This window comes from Rana temporaria, chromosome 1 (assembly GCF_905171775.1).
Source record: "Rana temporaria chromosome 1, aRanTem1.1, whole genome shotgun sequence".
Classification (NCBI taxonomy): Eukaryota; Metazoa; Chordata; class Amphibia; order Anura; family Ranidae; genus Rana; species Rana temporaria.
In genome coordinates, this window is record NC_053489.1 from 90,919,242 (window position 1) to 90,936,777 (window position 17,536).

The 17,536-nt window shown below is 41.2% G+C and overlaps 1 protein-coding gene across 2 annotated transcripts in view; it reads left to right on the plus strand.

The window, feature by feature from the left end:
- Positions 1 to 17,536, plus strand: part of SREK1IP1 (SREK1 interacting protein 1) — a 94,406-nt gene that overhangs the window by 64,825 nt on the left and 12,045 nt on the right. Inside the window, exon 4 of one of the 2 annotated variants that reach the window (XM_040340270.1) lies at positions 9,568 to 9,640. The exons of the other annotated variant lie outside the window; for it this stretch is intronic. Coding sequence (XP_040196204.1) covers positions 9,568 to 9,640 — 73 coding nt within the window. The remainder of the gene's footprint in view (positions 1 to 9,567; positions 9,641 to 17,536) is intronic. 2 annotated transcript variants of the gene reach the window in all.

A 17,536-nucleotide genomic window follows, 5' to 3' on the forward strand; every position in this document is an offset into this window, starting at 1 on the left:
CTCTGTGTTTTTTTTTTTTTTTTTTTTTTTTTTGCTCTATAAACAAAAATAGAGCGACAATTTAAAAAAAAAATGCATTTTTTTTTCTTCAGTTTAGGTCGATACGTATTCTTCTACAGCAATTTTTTTTGTGACTGTGACATTATGGCGGACACATTAGACACTTTTGACACATTTTGGGGACCATTGTCATTTTCACAGCGAAAAGTGCTATAAAAATGCACTGATTACTTTGAAAATGACAATGGCAGTAAAGGGGTTGTCCTATTGTGTGTTTCTTACTGTAGTGGGCGTGGCTGGATGTGTGACGTCACTGATCGTCGTTCCCTATGACAGGGAACAGACAATCACTGACATTGCCACAGAGAAGAACGGGGAAGGTGTGTTTACACTCGCCTCTCCCCGTTCTTCAGCTCCTGTGACCCGATCGCGGGACACCGGCGGCGATCGGGTCCGTAGGCGCGGAGCTTTGGACCGGGTCGCGAGCGCAACGCAGGCCGCGCGTGACCGCGGCTGGGCACTTAAAGGGCAACGTACCTGTACGTGCTTGTGCCCAGCCGTGCCATTCTGCCAACGTATATTGGCGTGAGGCGGTCCTTAACCACTTCCCAAAGAAAAGTGAATACCCTGCGCTGCCTATAGTGCAATAATGGTAGCTGCTAACACAGCTTATTCAAAAAAGCAAAAGTGACAAAAAAGATATATAAGTGTAGCGCTTAAAGTGATATGTTAAATATCAAAATACCATGATATATATGATAAAATTTACACAGAAATGAATAAATGTGAAACAAAAATAAACAGTTTGTGCAACCCTTTGGGAAGAGGGTAATACCAATAAATGAATAATGTAATATACTTGATGTGATATCCAGTGAAATCAAAGTCCAACAAAACTTAGTGTTCAAAATAATTAATAGTATTGAAGTTCATTATTTCCACATTTCATCCAAGTGAGTGAGAAAAAATGAAGAAAATGCGTGACTTGTAGAGCGATAAAATCCCACCACCGGTAAAAGTGCAGGCTTACCAGAACTTATTGACCCCTAGTGGCGTATGCCAAGAGAGGTCAATCAAGGCTTATTATGACGGATGTCAAAACACGATCCTTAGCCAGGAATTGTAGACCCAATTGGATGATGTATCCGTAGATGGAATAGATCCCCAGAGACAGACTGGAACCTGCACTGGTATAGGGCTCTCACAGCCAATTGGTTCAGTAAAATGGCGGTGCATAAGAAAGAGAAAAGAGAGGTGGCCACATAGCGTAACTCCGTATGGTAAAAAATAGCGAGTTTATTCACAGCTGACAAACTTACATTAGGCTGTTGTAAAGATTTCTTGCATGCAAAAATGGGGCGACAGTGGAGTCCTCCCGACGCGTTTCGTGGTCAAAAGCACATCGTCTGGGGTGACCCTCCACTGCAGCCCACTCCAATATATATACAGTTCATGTAACCATAGCCAATCAAGTAAAGATCTGACTCACCCTCAGCACTTAGCATTAACATGCAGCTGTTCACCTATCCAAGATGGCGCTGCAGCTTGCACTCCAAGCCTCCATATGAAAACTTGTCAGTGAGAACAGGAAGTTGATATAGTGAAAAGTATTTTGGCAATTAGTGTAAGGAAACATGTAAAGATGATCCCAATGGCGATGAATGGTCAAATTGTTAGAATCTTTATGATATATAATCTGACTGTGGAGTTAAATAAAAAGTTCTGAACCGCTGCGATCAATAGCTGGGGAATGAGCGTGCGCAGTATCCAAGCCTCGTTTCTATGAGGCAAGGCAAGGAAAACAGCCTGTATATGACGATCGTGGCTGATGAGATGTCACCGCGCGTGCGCGGCAACCAAGCCTCGCTCTCGCGGTAACCAAGCCTCGCTCTCATAGTACCCACGTCTCACTCAGAAGGCTAGAACGTGGTGATTACATGCACGTTCACAGGCTGGAAAGCGCGCGCGTGCGGGCCAAGCCTCTCTCTGGAGGGGCATGGTCACTGAATTCCGGAAGCGCACGTGCGTGTAGATCGGAACGTATTGTACAAGGGGCCGCGCTGATATAGACCTAGAGAGGCTCACATATACAGGAAAAGCTGTCCAATATCATTAAGCACTGTGACACCTATCTGTTCATGATGAACCATGAACTGGTCCAAAAAGGCTGCCCCAAAAGATGAGTGTATTACAATTGCAAAGCCAATGTAAAATAAAAAATTGAATATAAATATCAGTATGGCACTACTTATAATGCCAATAATAAAAATTTAAAAACATTATTTAATATAAAAGTGTCATATTACAAACCGGAAAGGTATTTATTAACGTGGACACCAAATCAAAAACAATATATATGAGTGTTATAAGACCCATGTATAATATTTAAAATAAACTGAGAAAATTTTATAAAAAATAAATAAAAAATGCAAAAGTGTCACTGAATGACTAATCTAATGCGATAAAATGACATGCATACAATGTGCCTATACACCCTCATATATTGAGATTATTGCCTCATGTTTGATGTGAGCCAGATCGTCACTTGTAATGACCTACATAACATCAATATTAATAATAATACCAAATGATAAAAATAGAGCATTGAGCGCATATATGGTCATTAAATACAATATGTAAAGTTTCCAAAGACCCAGAATATATGAAAAAACAATATACAAAAAGTGAAAGGGAATGAATGCTCATGACATATTAATAAAGGAATTTATGTCCCATTCAACATTCATTCCAAACGGGACATATGTCTGGAGGAATAGATTACTTGTGTTAGACAAAGAAATCAAGGTACTTAAGGAGAAACTTATGTCACATAAGAACTCTCTGGAATATAATTCCCTGTCCTCCAATCTACAGAGTCATCTTGAGAAGGAGGACAAGGACCAGAGAATAAAAAAACATAAGAAATACGCCAGAGACGTGGGTGATTATAAATCAAACACAGTTTTTGGGTGGCAGAAAACACTCACATCTACCAACTCAATGGATACCGCTCCAGCTGTCAATGTAGGTCCAGCGGTGCCACCAACACCTATAGGTGGTACTACAAGCTTGGCATCTCAATTTGGCGCCAATCCTTTACCCCCATTGAATGTTTTGCCAACCCAAGTATTGCCTCCAATGCCTCAAAGGTTACAATACCAAAGTCCCCGCACGTCAAACTACCCCGCCAGAGGAAGGGCTAACAACAGGGGTAAACGTGGGGGGAAGGGGCACATTAGAGGTAATTCTCATCACTCTGGATCACGTTTATCTCGTGATCAGAGGGGTCATTCCAGATGGGCATCCCCAGCTCCATATAGAGAACAATATGATGACCGTCATCTCCATCAATCATATTATAATTCACCTGCAGTACCTGTTCATAACAGATTCTCTCCTCTCAGAGACCATAGAGATTACGTACAACAACAAACACGCGGTGGTTATGAGGAATCACCTCACCGCTACGGTCCCCGCGATACTAATGCCCATGGTGAACAGGGTTTTCGCGGAGACCGTCCTTGGTATTCCAAAGGTCCAAACCAAAGAGAGGATGCAGAGCAGGAAGGCGTATACAGAAGAGAAAAGAGAAGGAGAACATAATTGGCCAAGGAGTATTCAACTTGAGTTCTAAAACACTGACTGTGGCAGAACAGTCCGTGTTAGACAAAGGCCTCAAGTTTTCTCCCTCCAAACCATTAAATAAATTTGGCACGTTTATAGACGTGCAGAAATTTATACGTAAAATCAATATCCAGCGTTATATGGTTTCAAATACATTCTCAACAGATAGCAGGGCAGCGACTTCGGGAACTGTTCATTCAGGACTTTCAAACCCGTCTCTGTTTAATCCCTCCGTTGCTGTGGCTCCTGCTGTTAAAATCTTTAAAGAGCTAGTTCTTAAAGACCTGTCTCAATTAAAAGAAAAGCGACATTTCTCGCAGCCACTATGTAGCCAAGGTGTTCGTTCCTTGTGTGACAACAAGGATTTGATCATTCGGCCGGCTGATAAGGGCGGAGGGATAGTCGTTTTAGATAAGTCACAATACGAACAAGAAATGAATCGTATTCTCAGTGAACCTGGGACCTACCAAGAAATTCCCAGTAATCCCACTGCCATATACAAAAAACAGTTACAAGTTCTTGTTAATAAAGGATTTGATCTTAAGATTCTCAACAAAAAAGAAAAATTATATTTAGTTCCCAAAGTACCCAGAATTCCGACAATATACTATTTGCCTAAAATTCATAAACACCCTACACAACCACCAGGCCGACCTATCGTGAGTGGCATTGATTCCGTCACCTCACGTATAGGTCGGTATATAGACTTCTATCTCCAGCCCTTGGTCAAACGAACTCCATCATACGTTAAGGACACGGGCGACACTATTCGCCTGTTAGAAGGACTGGAGATACAAGAAGGTTGCATTATGGTCACTGCTGATGTCGCCTCATTATATACTTGCATCCCACATCATCTGGGCATACAAGCAGTAAAACATTTTCTAAACAGTGAGGTAACTCTTGCTTCATTTCAAAGTGATTACTTAATTGAACTTTTGGACTTCGCCACCAAACATAGCTATTTCTGGTTCGATCGACGCTACTTTTTACAACTAAGGGGAGTGGCGATGGGCGCCAAATTCGCACCAAGCGTTGCGAATCTTTTCATGGCCAAATGGGAGGAGGATGTCGTCTATGCCCAGACAGTCCCGTTCTTGGGCCTATGGGCAAGATACATAGACGATATCCTCCTCTTATGGTATGGGAGCCCAGAGTCTTTAGAGTCATTTTTTGACTCTTTAAACAACAATGATAGAGGTATCACTTTAACATATGAGTTTAGTCCAACCAAGATTCATTTCTTGGATCTGGAGATAACCATAGTCGATAAGAAGTTTCATTTTCAAACATACTTCAAACCGACCGACCGTAATGGATATATCCCCATGGGGAGTTGCCATCATCCATCTTGGCTTCGGTCGGTCCCTCGCAGCCAATTCCTGAGACTTCGTCGGAATTGTACAGATGATAACACCTATCTTGCTCAAGCAGAGATTCTTAAAACTAGGTTCCTCGAGAAAGGGTACCTCTCTAGTGATGTAGACTCAGAACTACAAAGAGTCCTTTCATTAAGTAGGAATTCACTAATATCTGTTAAAACCAAACGTCCTATAGACGAGGGTTTCAAATTCTCAATGCTGACCACCTACTCTACTCAGTACAAACAAATTAAGAGTATTTTTAATAAACATTGGAACATACTCAGAGGAGATAGAATTCTAGGTCCATTATTACCCGAACAGGCAAGAGTGGTTTTTAGGGGAGTACCCTCCTTACAGAGCAAAATTGCTCCCAACATAATTAACCCTCCAGTTAAGAGCTCCTTCTTCCACAACTTAGTGGGATTTTTCCCTTGCAGGAAATGTAAGGTGTGTCAACACAATGCTCTAACTACAAAAAAAATTCTGGAATTCTCTTCTAACATCACCAATAAGAAGTACAGTATAAAGACCTTTTGTACATGTGCGACCAAGTACATTGTATATTTATTAACGTGTCCTTGTGGTAAACAATATGTCGGCCGGACCATCCGCACCTTCTCCATTAGAGTGGGTGAACATATTGCACTCATAATAGGTGGGGACACTAAACATCCAGTCCCCCGACATTACAGAGAATTCCATCAGAGAAACCCCAAGGGAACACAATTTGTTATTATAGACAAATATACCCCCCCATGGAGAGGTGGAGCCATGACGAGGGGTGTTTCACGCTTGGAAACTTTCTGGATATATGAGCTCCAGACATATGTCCCGTTTGGAATGAATGTTGAATGGGACATAAATTCCTTTATTAATATGTCATGAGCATTCATTCCCTTTCACTTTTTGTATATTGTTTTTTCATATATTCTGGGTCTTTGGAAACTTTACATATTGTATTTAATGACCATATATGCGCTCAATGCTCTATTTTTATCATTTGGTATTATTATTAATATTGATGTTATGTAGGTCATTACAAGTGACGACCTGGCTCACATCAAACATGAGGCAATAATCTCAATATATGAGGGTGTATAGGCACATTGTATGCATGTCATTTTATCGCATTAGATTAGTCATTCAGTGACACTTTTGCATTTTTTATTTATTTTTTATAAAATTTTCTCAGTTTATTTTAAATATTATACATGGGTCTTATAACACTCATATATATTGTTTTTGATTTGGTGTCCACGTTAATAAATACCTTTCCGGTTTGTAATATGACACTTTTATATTAAATAATGTTTTTAAATTTTTATTATTGGCATTATAAGTAGTGCCATACTGATATTTATATTCAATTTTTTATTTTACATTGGCTTTGCAATTGTAATACACTCATCTTTTGGGGCAGCCTTTTTGGACCAGTTCATGGTTCATCATGAACAGATAGGTGTCACAGTGCTTAATGATATTGGACAGCTTTTCCTGTATATGTGAGCCTCTCTAGGTCTATATCAGCGCGGCCCCTTGTACAATACGTTCCGATCTACACGCACGTGCGCTTCCGGAATTCAGTGACCATGCCCCTCCAGAGAGAGGCTTGGCCCGCACGCGCGCGCTTTCCAGCCTGTGAACGTGCATGTAATCACCACGTTCTAGCCTTCTGAGTGAGACGTGGGTACTATGAGAGCGAGGCTTGTTACCGCGAGAGCGAGGCTTGGTTGCCGCGCACGCGCGGTGACATCTCATCAGCCACGATCGTCATATACAGGCTGTTTTCCTTGCCTTGCCTCATAGAAACGAGGCTTGGATACTGCGCACGCTCATTCCCCAGCTATTGATCGCAGCGGTTCAGAACTTTTTATTTAACTCCACAGTCAGATTATATATCATAAAGATTCTAACAATTTGACCATTCATCGCCATTGGGATCATCTTTACATGTTTCCTTACACTAATTGCCAAAATACTTTTCACTATATCAACTTCCTGTTCTCACTGACAAGTTTTCATATGGAGGCTTGGAGTGCAAGCTGCAGCGCCATCTTGGATAGGTGAACAGCTGCATGTTAATGCTAAGTGCTGAGGGTGAGTCAGATCTTTACTTGATTGGCTATGGTTACATGAACTGTATATATATTGGAGTGGGCTGCAGTGGAGGGTCACCCCAGACGATGTGCTTTTGACCACGAAACGCGTCGGGAGGACTCCACTGTCGCCCCATTTTTGCATGCAAGAAATCTTTACAACAGCCTAATGTAAGTTTGTCAGCTGTGAATAAACTCGCTATTTTTTACCATACGGAGTTACGCTATGTGGCCACCTCTCTTTTCTCTTTCTTATGCACCGCCATTTTACTGAACCAATTGGCTGTGAGAGCCCTATACCAGTGCAGGTTCCAGTCTGTCTCTGGGGATCTATTCCATCTACGGATACATCATCCAATTGGGTCTACAATTCCTGGCTAAGGATCATGTTTTGACATCCGTCATAATAAGCCTTGATTGACCTCTCTTGGCATACGCCACTAGGGGTCAATAAGTTCTGGTAAGCCTGCACTTTTACCGGTGGTGGGATTTTATCGCTCTACAAGTCACGCATTTTCTTCATTTTTTCTCACTCACTTGGATGAAATGTGGAAATAATGAACTTCAATACTATTAATTATTTTGAACACTAAGTTTTGTTGGACTTTGATTTCACTGGATATCACATCAAGTATATTACATTATTCATTTATTGGTATTACCCTCTTCCCAAAGGGTTGCACAAACTGTTTATTTTTGTTTCACATTTATTCATTTCTGTGTAAATTTATCATATATATCATGGTATTTTGATATTTAACATATCACTTTAAGCGCTACACTTATATATCTTAACCACTTCCCGACCCCCGCATGTACATATACGTCCACAATATGGCACGTACAGGCACATGGGCGTACACGTACGTCCTCGCCTATTAGCAGGTGGGGGGTCCGATCGGGACCCCCCCCGCTACATGCGGAGGTCGGGTCCGCTCGGGGAGCGATCCGGGACCACGGCGCGGCTATTTGTTTATAGCCGCTCCGTCGCGATCGCTCCCCGGAGCTGAAGAACGAGGAGAGCCGTGTGTAAACACGGCTTCCCCGTCCTTCACTATGGCGGCGCATCGATCGCGTCATTCCCTTTATAGGGAAGACACGATCGATGACGTCATTCCTACAGCCACACCCCCAAACAGTTGTAAACACATACTAGGTGCACCCTAACTCCTACAGCGCCACCTGTGGTTAACTCCCAAACTGCAACTGTCATTTTCACAATAAAGAATGCAATTTAAATGCATTTTTTGCTGTGAAAATGACAATGGTCCCAAAAATGTGTCAAAATTGTCCGAAGTGTCCGCCATAATGTCGCAGTCACGAAAAAAATTGCTGATCGCCGCCATTAGTAGTAAAAAAAAAATAAAAATGCAATAAAACTATCCCCTATTTTGTAAACACTATAAATTTTGCGCAAACCAATCGATAAACGCTTATTGCGATTTTTTTTACTAAAAATAGGTAGAAGAATACGTATCGGCCTAAACTGAGGAAAAAAAATGTTTTTATATATGTTTTTGGGGGATATTTATTACAGCAAAAAGTAAAAAATATTGCTTTTTTTTCAAAATTGTCGCTCTATTTTTGTTTATAGCGCAAAAACTAAAAACCGCAGATGTGATCAAATACCACCAAAAGAAAGCTCTATTTGTGGGGAAAAAAGGACGCCAATTTTGTTTGGGAGCCACGTCGCACGACCGCGCAATTGTCTGTTAAAGCGACGCAGTCCCGAACTGTAAAAACACCTTGGGTCTTTAGGCTGCATATTGGTCCGGGGCTTAAGTGGTTAAACACAAACATGTCATACTTGCCTGCTCTGTGCAAGGGGTTTGCACAGAGCAGCCTCGATTCTCTTCTTCCAGGGTGCTCCTGTGCTTAGTCTGAAAAGAGAATACTAATGCAGGGACCACATTTAAATAGGAAATAATTATAGTGAAGAAATGGCAGATATCAGGGGCAACTTGTTACTATACAAATGGATGGTGGACCAAATATGCTCCGTGTATATCTTGGCTGTCAAACATTTCCTATGAAGCAGCCTGGTTTCTGTCAGTTTACTGATACATTTGCATTGCTTTGTAGGATGTGATACATTCTGCAAACCTGGAAGTGGCTAACAAACATTGAGAGGTTTCCAGGACACAGCTGAGCATGAGCAGTATAGTATAATGACTGTAATCGCCCCCTCCAGATACTGGGGATTAGAAATGCACAGGGTCATTTTAACGGTTTGTTTCTAAATACAGGTTTGCTTGAGGCTGAATCCAATGATTTTTTCTTGTTTTTGTTCCCTTTTTTGTGAATTTCCTCCTTCTCTTTATTTTTTTTTAATAACTCCATGAAATTTCCCTTTGAACTTTTAGTGCAGAATAAAGGAAGCCAAATGTGTACTGCTGAGATAATATGGTGCTTCAAATGGCTTTGCTGTTTATCCATAGTGATCAAATGTTCTGATTTCATATGCCCGCTTTTCATTTTAACAGAGGAGGTAGATGTGAATAAGAAGAAGCTGAAGAAAAAGAAGGAGAAAACTAAATCCAAGAAGCCAAAGAAAAGGTAATCTTTTGAAATGACTTCAGAATGTGGCTTTGTGAATACGCTGCCCTGTATATACTTCTTTATATGAAGTTTTTTTTTTTTACTTTACTTACTGTAGGTATAAATGGTCTTCTTAAATAGTTGCCATTTGATGTAATGGCTTTTTAGAGGCTTTGAAAAATACTGCTAAAACACCCAGTTTAGTGCTATGTAACATATAGCTATATGGTTTTTTTCTGATCAAAACCCTGTGTTGGGTATAAACAAGGAAATTTACATTGAATTATGTAAGCAGTAATACACTGAATAACTAAACAAGCCATCCAGTCTAATGGAAAAGCAAAATGTGTGTGTGTTTTTTTTTTTTTTAAGTTGTTCCTCAGAAATGATCTGTTTTGCATAAGTACATTGGTTCAGCTTGGCACAATGTAAGTATGCATTTTTTATATCTGATTAATCTGCTGGAAAGCTTGAAATCACTGTGGTCAACGCTATTACAATAATGGCCGCAATCTTCCATGTCCTGCTAAGGTTTTATACTAGTGGCTGTCACACTGACCACAGGGGGTCGCTTGCTCGGCACTGTTGCCATTCATAAAACACCTTGTAATTTTTCAAATACATTCTTCTTGCCCGCCCACAGTACATTTACCTCGGACGGACTGCATAGCCAAGCTAGGCGATGTACTGTTATGTCGCCTAGCACACGTGCACTAGGTGGACACAGCAGATCATGGTGATCGGTACCCAGCCGCTGTGAGCAGCCAGGGTCATAAGTGTGATATGGTACTTCTTCGGGGATGCAATATTCTGCACCAGAGGTTCGTAATAAGTTCACCGGAAAACTGGCTGATAGTCAAGCCAGGGCTGCCATACTGAAGAGGAATTTATAATGTTTGTTTTCCACTACCGCCATTACATTTTTCGTTAATGAAGAAACCTTGAATTCTAGATTTAACTTTCTTAAAATGGAGAGATGGTGATTTCCACGCACATGCTATAGTCTGCTTCATTGCCATAAAGAAAAATGTAATTCGCGCTCAGGGACATCACGGAACAACTTTGAGCATTCTATGGAGAAGAGCTTCCCCTTGGTTTTCCCACAGGTTGAATTGTGTGACAGAATTGATCATGTTCATTAGGGTTGCAACTAAAGATTATTTTTATAATCGATTAGTTGGCCGATTATTGTTTCGATTAATCGGTTAATAACCTTAAAACACAGCGATTTGCATTTTTACATATTTTTTGGCCAATTTTGTTTGGCAGATTAAAAAACACAAAATTGCTGCAAAAACACATTTATGTTTTTCTGCAGCTTCTCAATTAAAGTATATTGAACCAAAAAAAACAAACGAAATAACATAGTTTTGCATTAAAAAAAGTCCTTGACCCTTTCCAAATATGCAGCAGCTGAAAAAATCATGGATGAGAATGTGTCCCATAGGAAACCATATAAATGAACTGTAGTGTGTTTCTGAAAAAAGCACCAAAAAACAGAGATGTGACCCAGGCCTGAGATGTTTAGTAACATAATGGGGTTAAAAAAAACAAAAATTAGTACAAAAAGAGCAAATAATCGCTACTGTAAGGGGTTTATTTTGTACTGTGGGACAGTGAAAGTAATATTTACAGTAGCGATTTGCTCTTTTTGTACTATAAAGGGCTATTTATTAATTTTTTAAACCCCATTATGTTACTGGGCGATTAAGCGATTATGAAAATAGTTGTCGATTAATCGATTAGTAGTTTTGGCCCTAATGTTCATATACATAAGCCATGGGCAAGACCACCGTATATGAAACCTAGTCCCCTTGGCCCCACAACCCCTGAAAACATGAAGGATTGTAACTAGAAACATAATTGACTATGCACGCTGGGGTAAAGTACAAGCGAGAAAGGACTTTTATATGAGTTCTTCAAAGCTTGTATGTTCCAAGAACATTTGGAGACAGCCTGCCAGATTGGCATCCAATCTTCGAGTGGCAGCGTCTCTTGCAGCTGTTGCTCCCACTGAGCTCAATAAAGGAGGTAGGATTTCAGAGATATTGCCCTGGATGGATGCATAAATCAAGGACAAGGTACCCTTTGTAGCAGCAGCTGACTTACAAAATGGCTCAAAGCTTGCGAAAGTCTTTGGGGGTGCAAGATTCTGCACCAGAAGTTCGTAATAAGTTCACCTGAGGGGATATTATGATTATTATGAAATTGTGCAAATGTTTGCCAGCCCTTAGTTCGGGTTCACACTGGTGCGACAAACACTCCGACATTGGGAGCTTGTGTCGCATGACGTGTGAAAATCAATGTTTCCCTATGGGATCCGTCTAAACTGGTCCGACACATGTCGGTCTGACTTTTAAATGTTTCCTGCACTACTTTGGTCTGACTTTGATCCTACTTCAGCCCATTGAATATCACTAAAGTTGGAACGCTGTCTTGCATGATCCGACTGTGGCATACGACTTGTGCTCTGATGATCTTGAGGGCATGCGGTCTGGTACGTTTCAGGAGGGGGTAGGGGGCGCTCGCTCGTCCCCATCCCCTTTCCTTATAAGCCAGGCTGCGTGCCCGGATAAGGGTCTGGTATGGATTTGGGGGGACCCCCACGCCGTTTTTTTTGGCGTAGGGGGTTCCCCTTAAAATCCATACCAGACCAAGTGGGGAACCCATGCCGGTTTATTTATTTAACATTTGACGTGGAGTTCCCCCTCAAGATTCATACCAGACACAGTGCCTGGTATTGGCGGTGATCCATGTCGGATCCCTGTTCATTGAAGTCGGAAGCGTCTGTGACTTCAAGTTGCAGGGCAAAGTCAGATCCAAAGTAGTACAAGTGTCGTGTCATAGCAGTGTGAACCTGTCCTGAACCAGCATAGAGTGTACGGTCTCAGAGCCAAGGAAAATCCACCATGCGAATATGTTCTTGCCCCATACGCCCGGTGGAAACAAACAGCAGTCAAGCAACTTAAGGGGAGGGGTAAGTGGGGGGGGGGCATTAAACCCGCTGAGTATTTGCAGGAGTCCTATATCTTTAGAGAGTGTGCCAAAATCGGAATTAAGGAATTTGGGTCTAGAAGACAGAGGGAGCCATACAAGAGCAGACCAGCAGCAAATCGCTTAACGAAAAAAGTCAGCAGTGTGATTTGGGCTGCCGTGTAGTAATTGCTCCAAATTCGGGATCCCAAAGCCCCCATAGATTCTAGGAGGATTAGTAAATTTTCCAATATATATACCATAGTTTGTAGACTGTATAACATTCATACAAACTAAATTATATACACAGATTTGGGTTATTGTTTACCAAAGAAATGTAGCAGAATAGATTTTGGCCTAAATCTATGAGCAAAATTTTATAACAAACTAAGAAAAACATATTTTTTTTCCCCCTCAAATTCTCAGTATTTTCATTTATATCGCAAAAACGTAAGACCTCAGTGATACTCGAATACCACCAAATAAAGCTCTATTTGTGTGGAAAAATATGATAAACATTTAATTTGGGTACAGTGTTGCACGACCAAGCAAGTGCCAGTTAAAGTAGCACAGTGCTGAAAAACAAAAAATGCCATTGTCACAAAGAAGGTAAAACATTCTGGAGGTAGCATGGTTAAAACAAGGGTTTCTCCGATCAGACATTGTAAAAAAGAGGGACAATAACATCAGGTTTTTCACCCCATCCAATCAGAAAAGGCCTGGTTTTCCGTGAAAATAAAACAAGGTGTTTTATGAATGGTGGTAAAAAGTGAGCGACCCTCTGTGGTCAGTGTTCACTGGGGCAGCCACTAATATAGAACCTGAGCAGCCCCCAGATGATTGCAGCTGCTATTGTTGTAGCACTTGACTACTACAGTGGTTTTCAGCTTTCCCCGGGGGTCTATTAAATATGAGATATGCATACTTGCATTGTGTGAAGCTGCACGATTCTGGCCAAAATGAGAATCACAATTTATTTTTTTTGCTTCAAATAAAGATCACGATTCGGGCGGTGTAACATCATCTTTCACATTATACACAAAAATTGGGCTAAATTTACTGTTTAGTTTTTAAGTACATTTTTTTTTCTCCAATAAAATTGCGTTTGAAAGACCACTGCGCAAATACAGTTTGACATAAAATATTGCAACAATCACCATTTTATTCTCTAGGGTCTCTGCTATATATATATATATATATATATATATATATATTATAATGTTTGGGGGTTCTAAGTAAATTTCTAATGTGTAAACAACAAGTGTCAAAAAAGGTTTAGGGGCAGATCCATGTACAGCGGCGCATATTTCCGCCGGGCGTAGCGTATCCAAGATACACTACGCCGCCGTAACTTACTTTTTTTTTTCGAATCCTCAAAGAATGCGCGCCGTAAGTTACGGCGGCGTAGTGTATCTTTGGCGGCGTAAGGGCGCGCAATTCAAATCGATGTGATGGGGGCGTGTTTTATGTAAATACGTCGTGACCGTTTCGATGCTCGAAATTAAACCGGAACAAGCCAATGCTTACGGCGGTGACGTCATTCTACGCAAATCCCTATTCGCAAACGACTTGCGCAAACGACGTAAAAAATTCATATTTCGGCGTGGGAACGACAGCCATACTTAACATTCAGTACGCCACCATATAGCAGCTTTAACTATACGCCGGAAAAAGCCGAATGCAAACGGCGTAAAAAAATGCGCCGCCCGGACGTACGTTCGTTGGTCGCCGTATCTAGCTAATTTGCATACTCGACGCAGAATTCGACGGAAACGCCACCTAGCGGCCAGTGTAAATATACACCTACGATCCGACGGCGTACTAAGACGTACGCCTGTCGGATCGATCCCTCATTCTGTCGTATCTTGTTTTGTGGATACAAAACAAAGATACAACACGGGAACTTTGAAATTACGCGGCGTATCAATAGATACGCCGGCATAATTTCTTTGTGGATCTGCCCCTTAGTCTTTAAGTGGTTAAACTGACCTCCTTTATACACTGAAGTTCATCCCTTTGATCTAAAAGGACGAAGTGTTTTCTCTTTATCTCCGCTTATGCCATGGTGTGAAAATCTTGTCGGGATACCTGTGTTTCCCCCCCCCCCTTTCTTTTGACAGCTGTCAGCTGAGCAAAGAACTCTCTGCACTGAATCGGAGAAATGCTCTATTAAGATCACAAAGGGATTAGAATCGATTCTTTAACCTGTCCATTCTGCACTATAGCCAAATGATGGCTACAGTGTGGACCTACATTGCCGGGAGCAGGGCTCAAGTCCTGTGGGAACGGAGTTCCTGCACTTTTTTCACAGCAGGAACGCAGTTCCCTTTGCAGGATTAGAGCAGCCGAGCCAATCCTTCACTAAGCTGCCCAGCTCGAGTCACTGTCAGGGGCAGGCGAACCTTAGTAATCCTTTGTTACTGGCCGCTTCCTGTATATGGATTCATCGGGTAGTGTGTGGGTATTCCGTCACTTCCTCGATCAAAGGTACAGTGGATCGAAAAGAAAAAAAAGAAACATGCAGTTTAGTAATTTTGCATATGAGCGTATCATTTTTTTTTTTTGGTGGGGTAGTGGATCTTGGGTGTGAGTTCCCACACTTTTTTCCCCAGGTCTTGACCCCTGGCCTGGAGGCCATCAATAGACATCCTCCCCTTTGCACGCTCCCCGCGCGCCCCCTGCAGGGCACGCGCTGTGATCACCGAATCAATACGACTCGGGTGATCGGAGTAAGGGGCCGATCCCGGCCCCTTACCACGTGATCAGCTGTCGGCCAAAGACAACTGATCATGTGAGGTAAACAGAAGGTCATAATCTTTTTTTTTTTTTTTATGTGCCGACAGCGCGAGTAGAAAAAAAAGCCGATCACCGCCTTCTGTGTAAGGGACATCAGTCCCGAAGATGAAGAGGGACAGCTGTGCCAACCACTACCGCCTGCCAGTGCCCACCTGTGTATATCAGTGGCAACTATCAATTCCCAGGAATGCCACCTATCAATGCCCACCAGTGGTGCCAATCAATGGCTCATCGGTGCCACCTATCAATGCCCTTCAGTGCCGTCCTATCAGTGCCCATCAATGAAGCCTATCAGTGCAGCCTTAACAGCGTACATCAATGAAGAAGATGTATTTTTTATTTATTTTTTTTAAAAAATGTCAATCTTAACAAAAAATAAGAAACCCAGAGGTGATCAAATATCACCAAAATAAAGCTCTATTTGTGGGGGGGGGGGGGTAATGAATAATTTGGGTACAGTGAAGCATAACTGTACAGTTTTCATTGAAAGTGTGACAGCGCTGAAACCTGAACATTGTTCTGGGCAGGAGGGAGGTTTAAGTGCCCAGTAAGCAAGTGGTTAATGATTAATCGTGCAGCTCTACTTCGAGTTTATCTTTGCGGATGTCAGCTTGTAGTTTTCTATTTCAGGGTAAAAAAGTGAGTGTTATACGCCAATAAATACAGTAACTACTAAGGCGTTGTGAAAGACTGTTGTAGTTCATTGAGTCTTCTGATCATATTTTATCTGCTTGCCCGTATGATGTATGGGCACACAGATATACTGACAGGTTTGCAGGAGACCTGCATGAAACTAGCAAATCGCCGATCGCCGGTGCAATTCTGTAGAGGTTCTAGAAACAAATAATAACTGCAAAAAAAATGTGAATGTATTATTTTTTGTTAAAAGGTGAACTTATCCTTTAACCCCTTCAGCCCTGGAAGGTTTTACCAGCTTTCTGACCAGAGCACGTTTTACAATTTGGCACTGCGCTTTTTTAACTGGTAATTGCACAGTCATACTATGCTGTACCCAAACGAAATTTGCGTCCTTTTTTTTTCTCCCACAAATATAACTTTCTTTTGGTGGTATTTGATCACCTCTGCGGTTTTTATTTTTTGCAAAATAAACAAAAAAAAAAAATTATATTTTCTACTTTTTGTTATAAAAAAAATGCAGCCACATGTCTGGGTTAAAAAAAAATAATAAGTATATTTATTGGTTTGCGCAAAAGTTATAGCTTTTACAAACTAGGGTACATTTTCTGGAATTTACGCAGCTTTTATTTTGTGACTGCCTATCTCATTTCTTGAGGTGCTAAAATAGCAGATTTGCTGAGAGGCTTGTTGAGCACATTGAATATTTAATTTTTTTGTCACAAGTGATTGAAAAATTACAAAAAATTTCACTGAAATTATATATTGCTCAAACATGTCATGGGCATATGTGAAATTACACCCCAAAATACATTCTGATGCTTCTCATGAGCACGGGGATACCACATGTGTGGGACTTTTTGGCAGTTCTAGCCACATACAGGCCCCCGAAAACCAATCGCTGCTTTCAGGATTTCTAAGGGCGTAAATATTTGATTTCACTCACTACCTGTCAGTTTCGGAGGTCATGAAATGCCCTGATAGCACATAAACACCCAAACCCCCCCCCCCCCCAAATGACCACACTTTGGAAAGTAGATTCCCCAAGCTATTTGCTGAGAGGCATGTTGAGTATTTTGCAGATCTCACTCTTTGTCACAAAGTTTTTAAAATGGAAAAAAAAAAAGAAAATTTCCCTTTTTCTTTCTTCATTTTCAAAAACAAATGAGAGCTGCAAAATACTCGCCATGCCTCCTTAGCAAATACCTTAGTGTGTGTACTTTCAAAAATGGGGGTGGGGGGTCGTGCTATCTTGACATTTCCGGGCCTCTGTGATAGGTAGTGAGGGGTCCTGTATGCGGCTTGGCTGCCAAAAAGTCCTACACATGTGGTATCTCCGTACTCGGGAGAAGCGGCAGAATGTATTTTGGGGTGTAATTTCACCTATGCCCATGGCATGTTTGAGCAAAATATAATTTAGTGACAACTTTGTGAAAAATAAATAAAAAATGTATTGTTATTTTCCAAAACTTGTGACAAAATTTTAAATATATTCCATGGACTTAACAT